Below are 14,540 nucleotides of genomic sequence, written 5' to 3'. Positions count from 1 at the left end.
ATCACCACATTAGCATTATTTATGATATAGAAATATTTCTAAATGATCGTCGCTTAATCGAGTGAATTACAGTAATTCGATTTGGGGTCATGGTGGCCCCATGGCATACGTGTTAACCATTAGCAGTCCTATGTCGAGACATTCTATTTTGCAAACTCTACCTTTAACAATTTTTTCTATATTTATAGTATCACAATTGTACCATTTCAAGGTAACATTTCAATGACTCTTAAATATTCTTGAATAAATGGAGCTCGTATTAAGCTGTGATTGAATGAACGACGTGAACCTCAAAGTGAGAAACCAAGCACTTGGACCGCAAGGGTTAATCCGTTATATTCGTAGACGATTCGAAAGTATTTCTAATTAAATCCAACTTAAGTAACGGAGTTAATTCTAAGAAAATGAAGAACTGTAGGACATCCTTAGGGAGACGACTCGTACACCAGGATGCAACAGGAAGGGTCTATGTATCGACGAACAACAAATTAGCGAATCAGATAAGATTAATCAGACATTCCTCGGTCTCCAGGCGTCGAGTGATCTCTCTACGGTACAGATACCGGGCGGAACGTTCGAGGGTCAACGACAGCACGGTTTTCGAAATTTGATCAGCCGTTAATTTTTCGGACGAGGCGGAGGGACTGGATTCGGTAAACAGTTCTCGACTGAATCACGAGACTCCGTGGGACAACAAACGGGCCTGCACGACGGATCCGCCGCGCGCGCGTTCCTACGAAATACACACACCAATTGGCGCTAGCCAATTTTGTAGTTACAGCCTGTCCGCTCCGGCTCGTTGTTCTCATTCCGCGTGTCCCAGCCCGGGTACGAAAGTAAATGCAACAAAAAGAACGAGGTCGAAGTCGTGCCTCGGAACTCCGAACGCGTGGGCGAAAATACCCGCTGACACCCTCTCCTCGCGATCCGTCATCGTCCACTTAGGAAAACAACCGATTATTCGCGACATCTAAATATCGCCGCGGGGCCACATAACTCGCCACTTACGAATCCACGGAATTTAGGAAGCGTGAGCTTTTTTTAATAGCCCCGCGCCTGTCCGGTGTCATCATCGCACTCCCCGTCCGCTTCGTTCGCCTCCAAAAGGTATCGCATAATCTATCCGTCGCCGTTCTCTCCGTCTCCCTCTCTCTCACTCTCTCTCACTCTCCCTCTCTTTCTCTCTCTCTCCTCTGCTTCTCCTCGTCGCACAATACCTCGCGGAAGGGGTAACTGATAAATCACCCAACCTCGAAGCATTATCAATCGTCTCCAATACGATCGATCCACAAAAGAAATTCCCCTGTGAATTTCAAAAATCCGTTATTTTCCAACGAAACTATCGGACGTTCTTAATCATTCTCCAACGAAACCATCAGACGTTCTCAACGATTTTCCAACGAAACCATCGAACGTTCTCAATGATTCTCCAACGAGACTATCGGACGATCTCAACGATTCTCCAACGAAACCATCGAACGTTCTCAATGATTCTCCAACGAAACTATCGGATGTACTCAACGATTTTCCAATGAGACTATCGGATGATTTCAATGATTCTCCAACGAGACTATCGGTCGTTCTCAATGATTCTCCAACGAAACTATCGAACGTTCTCCACGATTTTCCAACGAGACTATCGGACGATCTCAATGATTCGCCAATGAAACTATCGGACTATTTTCCAACGCGTACGAGTGCGAAATACGATTTCCCTGTTCCTCGGAGGACGGACGAGCGCGTCGTGCCGTGAAATCGAAAGGTGTTCACCGATCGAAGCGCGACGCGTCGAAGGGGGCCGTTAATCCGGCTGGCCGGGGGAAGAAGAAGCGCGGGCGAAGATCGTCGACGGTGTCGGGATGCCGCGTTTGAATCGCGCGTCGCGCGTCGCGTCGCGTCGCGTCGCGTCGGTGTCCCGTGAGAGAAGCCGATGTCGCTGCGGGGAGCAACGCGGGGGAGGCAACTCCCGGCATAGCATAAAGGTGACTCCTCGCAGCCAAGACCTCCCATATGCTACTTAGCGTCCCGTTCGGTTCGGCAAACCTCCTGTGTCCGCCAGCAGAGAGGAAGGTGTTCCTCCCGCTTCTTCTTCCTCGCCGGCGATCAGCAGCGCAGTTTCCTTCGCCCGGCTCGCGCGAGAACAACCGATCCCGTCGGTGGATCCCTCTCGACGAAGTAATTCGGTCGATGCACGTCGCGCGACAGTCCGCGGTATTCTCGACGCCGGATCAACGGATTCCTCCCGACACCGCCGTCGCCGCGCCTCCACGACAGCCGAGCGAGAAACGAGCGCGCGCTCCGCGATCATCCCGGGCCGGAGAGGACCACAGACGAGGGCGATGACGACGAGGACCACCGCGCCGTTCCTCATCCTGGGCTTGATGCTCCTGTCGGGATGCTCCATCCGCGCGAGGACGGAGGACCACGACGTACACGAGCGTCGATCGGAAGCCTCCTGGTCCCTGGCCGATTTCAACGAGGGCGGCGACGCGAGGCGCGACGAGGCTCTCGAGAAGCTCCAACAGGTCCGTGCCCCTTTGCCAGAAACTGTGTTTAACCCTTTGCACTCGGACGTTCGGTAGAAATATTTCGACATTCATGAGAACATTTTCATAAACACGATACTTTGTGACGCTGGAAAACACGTACATTGAGGTCGGAGTTATTTTCAATATTTCTCGAATCGTTGCACGAGGTATATTCAATTCTACTTTCAGTACGAAATCCGGTGGTGAGTGAGTCTCTCGAGTGCAAAGGGTTCAACTTCTAGCTACCGCTCGCGGGTGCCGAAACGTTTCTAGAACGGCCTTCTCTGTACCTATACCTATTCTAATGTAATACAGTGAAAACTCGAATCGTAGTGCTACACGCGTTAAGGTTTCCGTCGACGTCCATTCGGAGATTTATAGCCGGACGCGTCCGGGACGAGAGCAACCCTTGGAAAGTTTCTCAGTAGGAGATAGTTTCCCTTGTATGAATTATTTCAAGTGACGCAACATTTGTTTACACAGTTTGACCGGTATCATACGTCTCCATCGATGCTCGACGGGGTTGTCGGTGCAACCGGTTAAACGGGCGATTCGTTGCAGGTCCTCGGTATCCGGAGTCACGTCGAGAGGACGGGGCGTCGCAAGGTGCCGCCGCAGTTTATGGTGGAGCTGTACAACAACGTGGCCGACCCGAGCGGTGTCACGCGAGGCAGGAACCCGTACAATGCCAAGGTTGTCCGCAGCTTCATCGAGAGAGGTAACCGGCGTCATCGGAATTCCCGGCGGCGCGTCTCGGGCGGCGAGACTAAAATTGCGATTTCCCCGGCAGACACGTCGATGTCGCGATTCTACTTCTTCAACATCACGGGGCTGGAGGTGAACGAGTCCGTGCTGGAGGCGGAGCTTCACCTGTATCGCAAGAGGGCATCCCCGAAAGCCGCGCACCCGTCCGCCGTCGCGTCCGCTTATTACGTGGTGATTATCCGTCGAGGATCGTCTCGGCACTACTCGCTGGCCGCCATTAACCGGCGCTCGTTCTCCTTTCCATTTTAGATCAGAGTGTATCAAGTTCTGGACGAGAGGAGCCTGGACGTGCCGGACTTGCACAGACTCTTGAACGGTCGATACGTCGGAGCGCACGCGTCTGGCTGGCAGGTAAGTCGAGCTGGTTAACGCTGGGACTACCAGAAATCACTTTCGAGTATTTTGTTCTATAACTTAAAAGCAAGGAATAGTTGAAATGAACAGAATCTCACTTATTCTTTTACAGAATGATCTATTGCAATCCTTATAGGAGTGTCAGTCGCCAATACTCGGTTAACGGAGATTCGTGTTACCACGTTGAGTGCACGATTTCATGGCGGAAAATACGCAAAATGGGAAAAATCAGATATTAATCATTCGATCGAATTGCATTACTATCGCACGTCCATCTAGCGCACGTCACTGCATTAGGCAGCATTGTTTCTAATTATAGACGTTCATTTAAAACGATGTCAATTTCTATATATTTATCCGTTGTCCATGCGCGCATCCATGAAGTTTACATCGATATTAACCTACACGTCTACATAATATAGAAATATCTTCGAGTAATCATCGTTTAATTGATCACCGGTGACATTCAACGTGTCGACCCTGCACTGTTCCTCATTGTCTATCTCTTTCATTCAGATCTTCAACGTGAAGCAAGCGGTGCTCGGCTGGCTGGCGGGCGAGCCGAACCTCGGGCTGCTGGTGACGGCGTCGAATTCGTTCGAGGGCCAGGTGAACGTGGAGTTCTCGCGGCGCAACGAGTACCACCACAGCAAGCAGCCGATCCTGGTTCTGTTCGACGACGACGGCAGGGGTCACCAGAGCAGCAAGAAGATGACGCCGCGCTACTACGCGTACGGCAACAACAACGAGGTGGAGGGTAGTGAGGTCGCGTACGACGAGGAGGACGAGAAGATCGACTTGAAGGACGAGTACAACGACAAAAGCCTCGAGCGGCACGGGATCCGCAAGGGTCAGCCGGAAGAGGCCCGGTGGGAGGGCGGGGACAGGTCGGAGTTCTTCCAGAGGCAGAAGCGAACGCAGAGGGGCGAGAGCGCGTCGGAGGACGACGTCGCCGACGGGACGTCCGGCCGTCGCCGCAGGGAAGCGTCCGGCTCGATCAAGTATTACGACAGGTCGTTCTCGAACGACGCGCTGTTCACCTCGATGGACATCTACCGAAGAGCGATGCGCCGGGGGAGGCTGGGTAACAGGGCCCGCCAGAGGGCGGCGACTCGGCTGCGCGCGAAGAACCGCCGCGAGAAACGGTCCGCGAAGAGCCACGCGTCCGTCCAGAACGTGACCGACTGCTCGAGGCACGAGCTGTACGTGGACTTCAAGGAGATCGGCCTGTCCTCCTCGATCATCGCGCCCGTCGGCTACTCGGCGTACCACTGCAAGGGCGTCTGCGAGTCGCCGCTCAGCCAGGACCAGCAGCCCACCAACCACGCGACCATCCAGGGGATCGTGCACAAGATGGGCCTGGCCAAGGGCGTCGAGAGACCCTGCTGCGTGCCCACGAAGCTGCTCGGCACCAACATCCTATTCTACGACGACAACGAGAACGTCATCCTGAAGGTTTACCAGGATATGATCGCGGACCGCTGCGGATGTCGTTAAGTCTTGTTGCTGTCGCTTGGAGACACTCGGGCTAAACGGTTCGAGGAAGCGATAGAGAGGGCGTCGAGGAAGAGATGAATGAATGTATACGTGAGCGAAGAAAGAAAGTGTATGAGTGTGTGTATGAGTGTGTACGAGTGTGTGTATGAGTGTGTGGGTAAGTGTGTAATCATGGTGTGAAAGCGATTTCACTGCGCGTCAGTACGAGAGTCATTCCGAGAGATTCGCCTCGTGATCGCCGTTTCAATCAATCAAGCCCTCCCCCATCCTCCCGACTTTGTACATAAGAACATTCCTAAATTCGCGTACGGTCACACGTATCCACGATTGGCGCGCGTCCCAAACGTATCTTGTATTGTCGTTAAATTATTACTATAACCAGCACGCACCGAGTCAGCCGGAACTGTATATAATGCTGTATCTTATATGTACGTTAGAGTTATTTATATTTTAATTACGATTGAATAAAAACGGATATTTAAGCGACACCGTTGTCCACCATTCTTTCGCACTCGCTGCGCAGCGGATCGTCAATGGACGACAACACGGGGTACATTAACCTGTTAGCCGGACCGCCGTTTTCGGCGTGCGAACAACGCACAGCCGCGATTGGAGATGAATAGAAGCGGTCTGAAAAGATTCGCCTCGCGATGCACGGTCCAATTTGTACCTATACAGACGTCCCTTGGATCGAGGATCACTCCGAATCGAACGCGAACTATAGTTTCCCTCGGACGATTCGCCTAAGGTTTGATGATCACAAAGACAATTACGATCAGAGAATTAAAAGCACCGAATAAAGACGTTCAACGTAAAAACTGACATCGAACGATCAACCCTTTCCGGAAGATTCCTCGAAGCACGAAAACAGATGAAGCTATACAGATTGCTTAGATAATTAAGAAAACTACGTGGCCACTTGCTGAGTAATTAAATCATCTATTTACGACATAGCGTAAACACGAAGATTCCATCTCAAGGGTCGACATTCGTTCAATAATCGTTTCTTCATTACTCTTCTTCACCACGAAGAAACGAATAGAACAATTCCATAGATGGCCACGGGACTCCTTGGCGTTTAACCAGTTAACCGTGGAATTTAATTGGAAAACCTCAGGTTCTGCGCGCAGTAAAACCGAAAAATGCGTAAAAGCGAAACAAAGACGAATTACATGTTCATGTGAAAAAACAAAGAATTCATCGCTGAAAGAATCAGCATCACGTCAAGCTTTACGACGTGTGTACTCGTCACAGTTAACTGGTTAAATGAAAGCTAGAAGAAGAATCAGAAATTGGAAGCCTCGGCTCGATCACTCTCCCGCGAAACAATCGGTCGGAACGTAACGAAAACACGGGGATCGCATCGGCGAGCCGCGGGCGTCCGAATAAACGGAGCCAGGTGAACGGATCTCGAAAGTCCGCGGTTTTTTTTGGCGAACACGATTCCGTGCGGCGCGGCGCGGCGCGGCGCTTGGTGGAACGGCGCGTAAATTTCGCGGGCGAGCCAATAAAATAAGCGTGACGGTAACGCCGGCCGGAGAGACGATGACTTTGGCGCCGCTGGACGCAGAGAGGCAGTCGCGGAATGTCACTGCTACCGGTGTTAAATGCTGCTACCACTTTCACCCCCTTCCGTCGTCCCTCTCGCGCGAGTAAATAAACGACGCTGAAGCCGGCGGGGACCGTCGGAGGCCAAGGGAGAGAGCGAACGTCCCGCGGCGAGCCCCAAATTTCTCTCGGCCGGTCGTCCGCCCCCGCCTTTTTCCGTCGTTTTTTCAATACACTCCTTTTTCCGCCGTCCGCGGCGTTTTATTTCATTGCCGGAATAACCGAGAAGGTAAACAAAATTAGTTTGACGACCCCGCTGCGCTGGAGTCCCCTCGCGAGCGTGCGAGGAGCGGACAATCGAGCGAAATCACGGACGGCCGTACGATTAGGCGACGTTATCAGCCGATTGCCGGCGTCTTCCTGTTTTCTCGTTAGCCCCCGTCCACGGGCTCGTTGCACGCGCGTAAATTCACGCCCACGCCTCCCACAGGCCGGGCCAATTTGTCCCCAGGAATAACTTCGGGTGCCCGATCTCTCCGCGTCCCCCTCGGCGTGTCACGGACGCGACCGGGATTGATTTATCGCCGCGCGACGCTAATAACTAGATACTCGCCGATCTCTATGCAAATTCGGACCGCCGACCCTTTCCACCGGTTCCCTGCCGGAAACGTTCAATGGTCCGGGCAGACGAAGATTGCGGTCGTCGAGACGGTTTCGACGATTGTACGAAGAAGAACGTTAGAATGTTTCACGTGATATTTATATTAACACGCACTCCTTTTTACCGGAAATATTCAATATCTTCTAATGAGACAGATGATTTCTTAGATTGAATTGAGAAATCTCGCATGCATCGAGGAAGAGAAATATTCTTTCAATATTTCGTATATTGATGAGTTATACTAAGTTTAATAAGTTAATATACTTAAGTTAAATATCAAACTTTACAGTTTTGCTGCGTCAAATCATTTGACTGAGAGCCTCTGGAGTGCAAAGGGTTAACACATTGAATGTCATCGGTGACTAACCAAAGGGAATCACTGTGGTTCGCTCGATTAAATCATTCGAAAACATTTGTATATTCTAAATAATACTACCTAAGATGACGCTAGATGAACGTGCAATAATGACGATTTCTTCCATTTCACGTTCGCTCCATGAAATCAACGCGTTAACCAATTAACCGTGTTTGACGAGTATACACGTCGTACAGCTCGACACGATACTAATTCTTTCAGCGACGAATCCTTCATTTTCTCACATAAACATGTAATTCTTTCGCTTTGATCTTTCATTAAAATATACTCTGCGCGCATTCATCCCGCATACGACGAGAACACGCTTCATTTTTCGGTTTCTCCAACTAAATTCCACAGTTAACCGTTTAAACATTGAACCTCCGAATTCCGTTGTATCGAGTCAAACGAGAGACTCTACACTCTTCGAGTGCAGAGGGTTGAGAGAGGGTGGAATGTCGAGAGCCTCGAGAAACAGAGAGCACATCCCCGGGAGTCGTGCAGAACTGGATACTCGTCGACGGTAGAATTTTTCGCCGCTTATTTCATCGTTCCTCGAATTCCTTGGTCGACTCTGTTCCGGGTGTCTCCTCGTTTCTTTTAGATGGCGCGTGGGCCATCCGCGAGCCACTTTCGACTCTCCGTTGAAGCGGTGCCGATGATTTGCGGCAGGGAGAAACGCGCGAAGCAGTAACGGCAGCAGCGTTTCTATATTGAACAGCAACAAAGTGGAAGGGAACCGAGTGAAGGAAGATACTCTGGAATAAAAAAGAGGAAAAAAGAGAGAAAAGAAGAAGATAAAACAAGAAGAAGAAGCAGTAGAAGAAGAAGAAGAGGAGAGAACAAGAGGCTGCTCGACACGAGGCTGATAAATAAGGCGACGAAGGGGAGCAAACCGTGGGGCGCTTTCGATACGGGGATTTGCATATTTGCGTGGCGACCCGATCGTTCGCGTGCCATCGCACTGCATTCCGCGCGCGTGCATCTTCGGTTATATTTAATCCGCGGTGGGTGTATTTTCGAATCCGCCCGGCTAAAAATAGCCGGAACACGTCCCATTGCATTCCACCGCTGTATTTAGATCCCTCGCGTATCGTAATACGCGTAGTTCGCGCCCCAGCGGACGCTCATTTGCCCGCGGCAACTTATTCTTTCGTTTACATAATTAAGGGGCGCGGGCTGCCGCGGGAATACGCGCGCGCGCGGCGACCTCGATGCCGTAATTCGATCCGCGAACGCGTTAATAACATTGTTAGTTTAATGCGCCGACGTGCGGGGAGCGGCGAGGCGGGGTGGATATCACCCCCTTTCCACTGACTCACTTTTAAAACCGTCCACGGTATTTTCTTCTATTCGCTGATTTAATCCCCGGAGAGATCCGGATCAAATTGCGAATTACTCTGCTCGTTACGCTTCGATTCACGTGAGTCTTTCTGTCTTCGTCGTGGAGTGATTAAGATTGATTCGACCCTGTATTCTTAATTTCTGTAATCGTTCGATTATTATCGGAGACAATGGTATGTTGGAAAGTGTTTCAAGTTATCGCTAGGAAACACTGACATGAAACACTTTCCAATGTACCATTGTCTTCAATTATGATCGAATGATTACAAAAATTAAGAATGGTTAAAGATCGAATGATTAAAGAAATTAAGACAGGGTCGAAGCAATCTTAATCAGTGCAGGATGAAGACAAAAAAAATCACGTGAAAGTTACTGCTAGGAAACATTGACATAGATAAAAATAATAAAATGATTTTTGGTAGTAAAAGTGCCATGTTTACATGAGATTGCTCAATAGCTAAATTTAACCCCTCGTGACGAAGATATCTAGACTGAATAATAATCAATATTGTTCATTACCTATGGATCAAAACAAACTATTCTATTACCAATGTGTATCAAATGAAAGTTCCACGGATCGGTCGGTGGAACGGAGAGGAAGGTGGAATGGCGCGAAACGGAAAGAGAAGGGCCTGCCGCGGGCCCCCCGAGTAAGGAGCCCTAAGCCGTGAACTGTACGGTCTGTACAATGACGTAGTGTTCTGTCATCCGGCGCGCTACCTCTCCAGCAGTCTCGCCGCTACCACCGTTGGCCATTATAGTGGGACAGAACACTTCACCGGTTCACAACTATACATATAGTGGCAGGCCTTTGAACGGTGCGCGCCGCGTGGCTCGTGTGCGCCGCGTGTTTTTCCTCCCTCCTCCCCGCGTCCTTTTCTCTCTCTCTCCTCGTCGCCTCTCTTCCGCTGTTTGTTATCGTGTTCTCACCGCGCGGACGATATCAAGTCCCCAGTGGCGCTGGCGATCCACCGATCTCCCTTGATCCTGCGCGGACACAAACAAGAGGCCAACGACACCGCGGATCTCCCTCGAGGATGGAACGACGATGCTGGCCGAGTAAATGGAAGCCGACGATCGGGGAGGCTGCTCGCTTTTAGAGGGAAATGAACCGGGACACCGTGCGCCCGCATTGGGGCCGCATCATGAGCGAGGCTGCGCGAGGCGATCATCCTTGAGAGTCATGAGAGCTTCGGCCCTGATCTGCTGGATACTCGTCTTCCGATCGATCCTGGGCACCACCGGAAATCTGGTAAGCTTCGACACACCCGGTCACCTGTTGCTGGCGAGCTCGCACAGTTTATTTTTAACGGGGGTTGAAACCCTCTATCGTGCTGTGTTTTCCGATGGACGAACTCTGGACGATGACTGGTGACCTGGAATAGTGTTGGATGCCTGCTGTGACACATAGTTGTGCAAACATGTTTGCTTCTGTGACAGTCATCCTCGCAATATCCTTTCCCTAAATATTTCCTATTTTTCCTCTGTTTCTGTCTTATCTTCAGCCACATAAAACTCTCACCTACTGACTCATCCATGTACCTTGATCCTCGAGTCATTCGTCCCCTTGAACTCCGAATCATCCTCGCCGTGTCTCGTCCCCGCTACTCCTATTTTTTCTTTTGAAAAGGACTAAATCGACTCTGCGGCAGACTTGGTTCAGCACTGTCAAACCGTAACCATCAAAGTTTGATCTTAGTCGTATACACAGCGTTTAATGTTTGTCATTTTGCAATAAAAAATTAAACACGTCAATTTAACTCAGTATAATGATGTGTGACTTCAAAGTCACACGAGCCTATAAAGGGTTGAAGAGTTGGGGATGTTTATGTGGAAAGGGACTGTCGATGACTTGTCCAGCACTTACCCTAGCGTCATTTTAACTGACTGAGCTTCTGACGTGTAGCCTCGAATTTTACTCGAAGATGGTCCCTTTTGTTCATTGTTCAATCTAGTGCGTCACTTGAATTTCTCCTCGTTACGTCGACTAAGAGCATGGCTACGGAAAGAGTAAAGAATTAGAAGACGGAAAACGGAAATTCCGGCTACTACGCCATTGAATGGGAAAGAAGCTCACAATGTACGCTTCCCAGAAGTAGAAACGTTCCCGGATCCGCCGAGCGTATCCCATTCCGCTCCGTTCCATCCCGGCGTGTACCGGTGCGTCCCTTTTCCCTGCTCGATCCCCGTGTCTCGTCCACGAGCCAAACACGGGGCCCCTTTGATGTGCCGACCGTTGCCCTGCCAGCTCCGTCGCGAACCTCGGGACGGTCACCGTTGTGCCTCGAACTCGCCTCCGGTTCTCCTACCGATGCAACAGAGCTTCAACAGTCGTGACCTTGATACTCGAGACTAATATTCGTCTGTTGCACTCCGCCAGTAGTAGCATTAACCCTTTGACGAAGATTCTTCGAAATGTACAGAACCTTCGAGAGAAATAGATAAATTGTGTATGAGTTGCTTAATTAACCCTTTGAACTCTGTTTCAAATTGCTCGATAATCTGAATAATTGCTCGAACCTTGAGGATTATCTAAGTAATTACTTGGACAAGTTCATCCTCGATTCGAGTAATAATCAAGGATTCACTACCAATCCGATTCTTCATCCAATAAACAGTTGATCTGTCCGACAGCCAAACGACAGGACAACTCGAGCCCCGGAAGAAATCATCGCGGAGCCGTCATCCTCCAGATCCTTCCGTTCCTGGATGTCCGTCAGTCTCAGGGAGCAGCGGAACGACGAGCTCGAGGAGGACGCACTTCCCACAAGGCACGCGAGGCACCGGAAACGACGTCGCTGCAGAAATCGATCGTGTTCCCACGGCGCTCTCGGGAAGCTGCTTCTCCTCCGAAACGAGACCACGAGCGATCCGAATGGGAACGTCGTCTCGGAGAACGGAGAACGCGTGGTCATCGCGAGCGATCCCATAGAGGTGATTATCTACAATACATACACAGTTAACACTAGGTTTACTATATACAAAATAATATATACAAAATATCTGTAGTATGCTGATTCTTATAACGTGTCTCAGGAAGAACCATTCTACATTTCGGTCCACAATTTGTTCTTCCAATTGCATTCTCGAGCATTCGAATTCCCTTAACACTACGGAACGCGTCAAATTGACGCATATTGGGTTTCAGAAATATTATTTTGTAAATAATATTAATAATAGTAATAACAGTTTGCACAATCTAAATAAACGAGCATCTCTTCTAGGAATAACAGAATGAAGTGTACAATAAATAGAATTCAAAGTAAACATTATTCCTCTGCAATCAATTATTACATTTAAAAGGAAATATAGGCATAACATATGCTTAGAATTTTCTCTTTCTCTAAGAAACTATTAATGACAAAGTAGCCATACCGATCAGAGTTGAGAAACAAAAAGGTCAAGGGGTTAATACAACTTTTAAAATTATTCAATACGCAGGACATAAACGAAGGCAAGGAGGACTACGACGCCTTGGACAGAAACGCCTCGGTCGTCGACGATCTGCCAGAGCTGATGGACTCCTACGACAAGCGTGGTCTCCTAGACGATCTGGAGTTCCAGGACACGGAGCTGTCCTGGCCGGAGGACTCGTTCAAAGCGAACGATAGCGACCACGAAGCGACTCGACCGACAGCCGTCTACGATCAGCCGACGTTCCACGAAGACCTGGGCGGTCTGCTGAGCAGGCTGTTCCAAAGGCTGCGCAACGCGTCCGCGGCGGAGGACATACTGAAGGAGCTGAACTTCGTGAACGGGGCGAGCGAGGATCCCTGCCAGAAGTGGCTGAACAGTCGAGACAAGCTGGAGAAGGTCTTCTTGGGTAGGCGAGCCAGATAAACTGCGCTGGGATCTATTGTCGGCCGGGTTCCACGAAATCGGTGATTCCTATGTTGCAGGTGGCCTCGCCTCTCTGCCCGCCTGTCCCTGCCAATATCCCAGCAACATCTTTTACGACGACAAAATCTGGGACGACCGGCAGGCGAAGCACTTCAGGTGGCGAGACGTGAGCGGCGGCTCTCAGAGGCTGGACGTTTACAAGCCGGGCGCCGCGCATTGCGTGCGCTCGTTGCTGGCCAGGGGAAGCGGAAACGCGGCCGCGCAGCATTGCTGTTACGATCGCAAGAGGAGACTGCTGACCCGTGGTTCCGGCGCGGGCACTCCGAACTTCGTCAGCCCGGAGATATCGGCCGTACTGCACGAGAGGATCGACGTGCTGCCTTGGAGACTGTGCAAAGGGGACTTCTCCAGGTACCTGAAAAGAGTTAGATTGTTGAGTGTGAGACTGGAGGTTGAAGTTGTGACATTCATTTCTGGCTTTCGAGAGAGCCGTGTACTCTCGTCCTTGATACACTGCTCTTTGAATTATGGAAATATTGCTTTTCGCTTGGTTTTTATCAGCCTTTTTCCAAACCCTAGTAAAATCGTGAAATTCGGTTATCTTCGCATAGGCACCTCTTTTTCAACCGGCTCTATAAGGGTTAAATAGGTACCCTGTTCAAACATTTCTTTTTCAATTGTTCAGCTGACCAATTAAAATAATCGATGACCGTCGATCCGGAACATGAACAGGGTACCTATTTAACCAGTTAAGTGTGTAATTTAGTTTGAAAAATCTCTCATTGTGCGCAATAAAATCAAATAATGAAGTGTATGCTCGTTAAATGCAGGCAAAACGCACTTAAAATGTATCCTAACGAAAAACTAAAGCGAAACGAAGAAGAATTACATGTCTCAAGAAATAAATAATCCATCGTTGAAAAAGTTAGCACCATTAAGAGTTTTAAGACGACGTGTATAGTCGTCAAACACAGTTAACTGGTTAAAGAGACTCTTCCCACACATCAGTATCAGCCTCCAGCCCCATGAACTCAGCTGCAGTGCCGGCGAAACGTTGGGAAAAAATTCCTAGTGGCTCTCTCCCGAAAGCCAGAGATGAATGTAACACTCCAGGCCGTGGAAGCATCGAAACTACTATTGTGACACTTGTTTCGCAGGTACAACGGGGTGAGGCCGCCGAACAACGGCAACGGGTGCGAAGCGAATCCCGACGACGCGGAGTACCAGCGGCAAATCGATGACACCAAGTACTATTAACACTAGGTTCACGGTCATTTACTGTACACTTCATATTATTTCTAAAAGAATTGATGCTGGTTCATTCAGATTGTGGAAACTGTATGTAAACTTATCTTGTAAACATTTACAAAATAATATTTCTAAAATCCGTAAACCTAGCGTTAACCTTGTATATTCTCCGTTTGTCTGCGGGCAAAGAGACCGTTGTAGACATAGTATTTAAGCTTTGTATTGTCAATAAATGTAAAGTCTTCGAATCTACCCGGTGGTCCCGTTTCGTTCCGCAGTCGGATCCCCGAGTCCGCGGATCGCTTTTCGAATGGACGTTCGAAAAGACGCGCCGCGTCGTCGGAAGCTTGGAAAGTCCGGAACCGGTTTGGTGCGTGCCTCGCGAGGTTTCCAGTCACGT

At 49.6% G+C, this 14,540-nt stretch overlaps 2 protein-coding genes and 1 long non-coding RNA gene across 8 annotated transcripts; 2 read left to right on the top strand and 1 right to left on the bottom strand.

The window, feature by feature from the left end:
• Positions 1 to 2,339: 2,339 nt before the first annotated feature.
• Positions 2,340 to 5,630, top strand: LOC143174872 (bone morphogenetic protein 2). The gene is made up of 5 exons (XM_076370584.1): positions 2,340 to 2,525; positions 3,090 to 3,246; positions 3,319 to 3,464; positions 3,543 to 3,644; positions 4,164 to 5,630. The coding sequence occupies exons 1-5, from the start codon at positions 2,340 to 2,342 to the stop codon at positions 5,142 to 5,144; spliced, it is 1,572 nt and encodes a 523-aa protein (XP_076226699.1). The 3' UTR covers positions 5,145 to 5,630.
• On the bottom strand, positions 5,613 to 14,532 carry LOC116432571 (uncharacterized). Of its 6 annotated transcripts, none has more exons than XR_012999355.1 (8): positions 14,394 to 14,532; positions 13,782 to 14,317; positions 11,573 to 13,307; positions 11,130 to 11,478; positions 10,920 to 11,051; positions 10,575 to 10,717; positions 9,983 to 10,428; positions 5,613 to 8,466 (listed from the first exon to the last, which is right to left on the bottom strand). It is a non-coding gene; the product is annotated as an uncharacterized LOC116432571 (long non-coding RNA). The 6 variants fall into 6 exon arrangements; XR_012999356.1 differs by having other exon boundaries at positions 5,613 to 8,416; XR_012999357.1 differs by having other exon boundaries at positions 10,595 to 10,717.
• LOC116432569 (uncharacterized) lies at positions 10,116 to 14,176 on the top strand. The gene is made up of 5 exons (XM_076370585.1): positions 10,116 to 10,304; positions 11,687 to 11,986; positions 12,494 to 12,875; positions 12,952 to 13,307; positions 14,054 to 14,176. Exons 1-5 carry the CDS (start codon positions 10,116 to 10,118, stop codon positions 14,147 to 14,149), a joined length of 1,323 nt encoding a protein of 440 aa, XP_076226700.1. The 3' UTR covers positions 14,150 to 14,176.
• Positions 14,533 to 14,540: the final 8 nt, after the last annotated feature.

This window comes from Nomia melanderi, chromosome 9, assembly GCF_051020985.1.
Source record: "Nomia melanderi isolate GNS246 chromosome 9, iyNomMela1, whole genome shotgun sequence".
Lineage (NCBI taxonomy): Eukaryota > Metazoa > Arthropoda > Insecta > Hymenoptera > Halictidae > Nomia > Nomia melanderi.
This window is presented reverse-complemented; position numbering and strand designations above follow the sequence as displayed.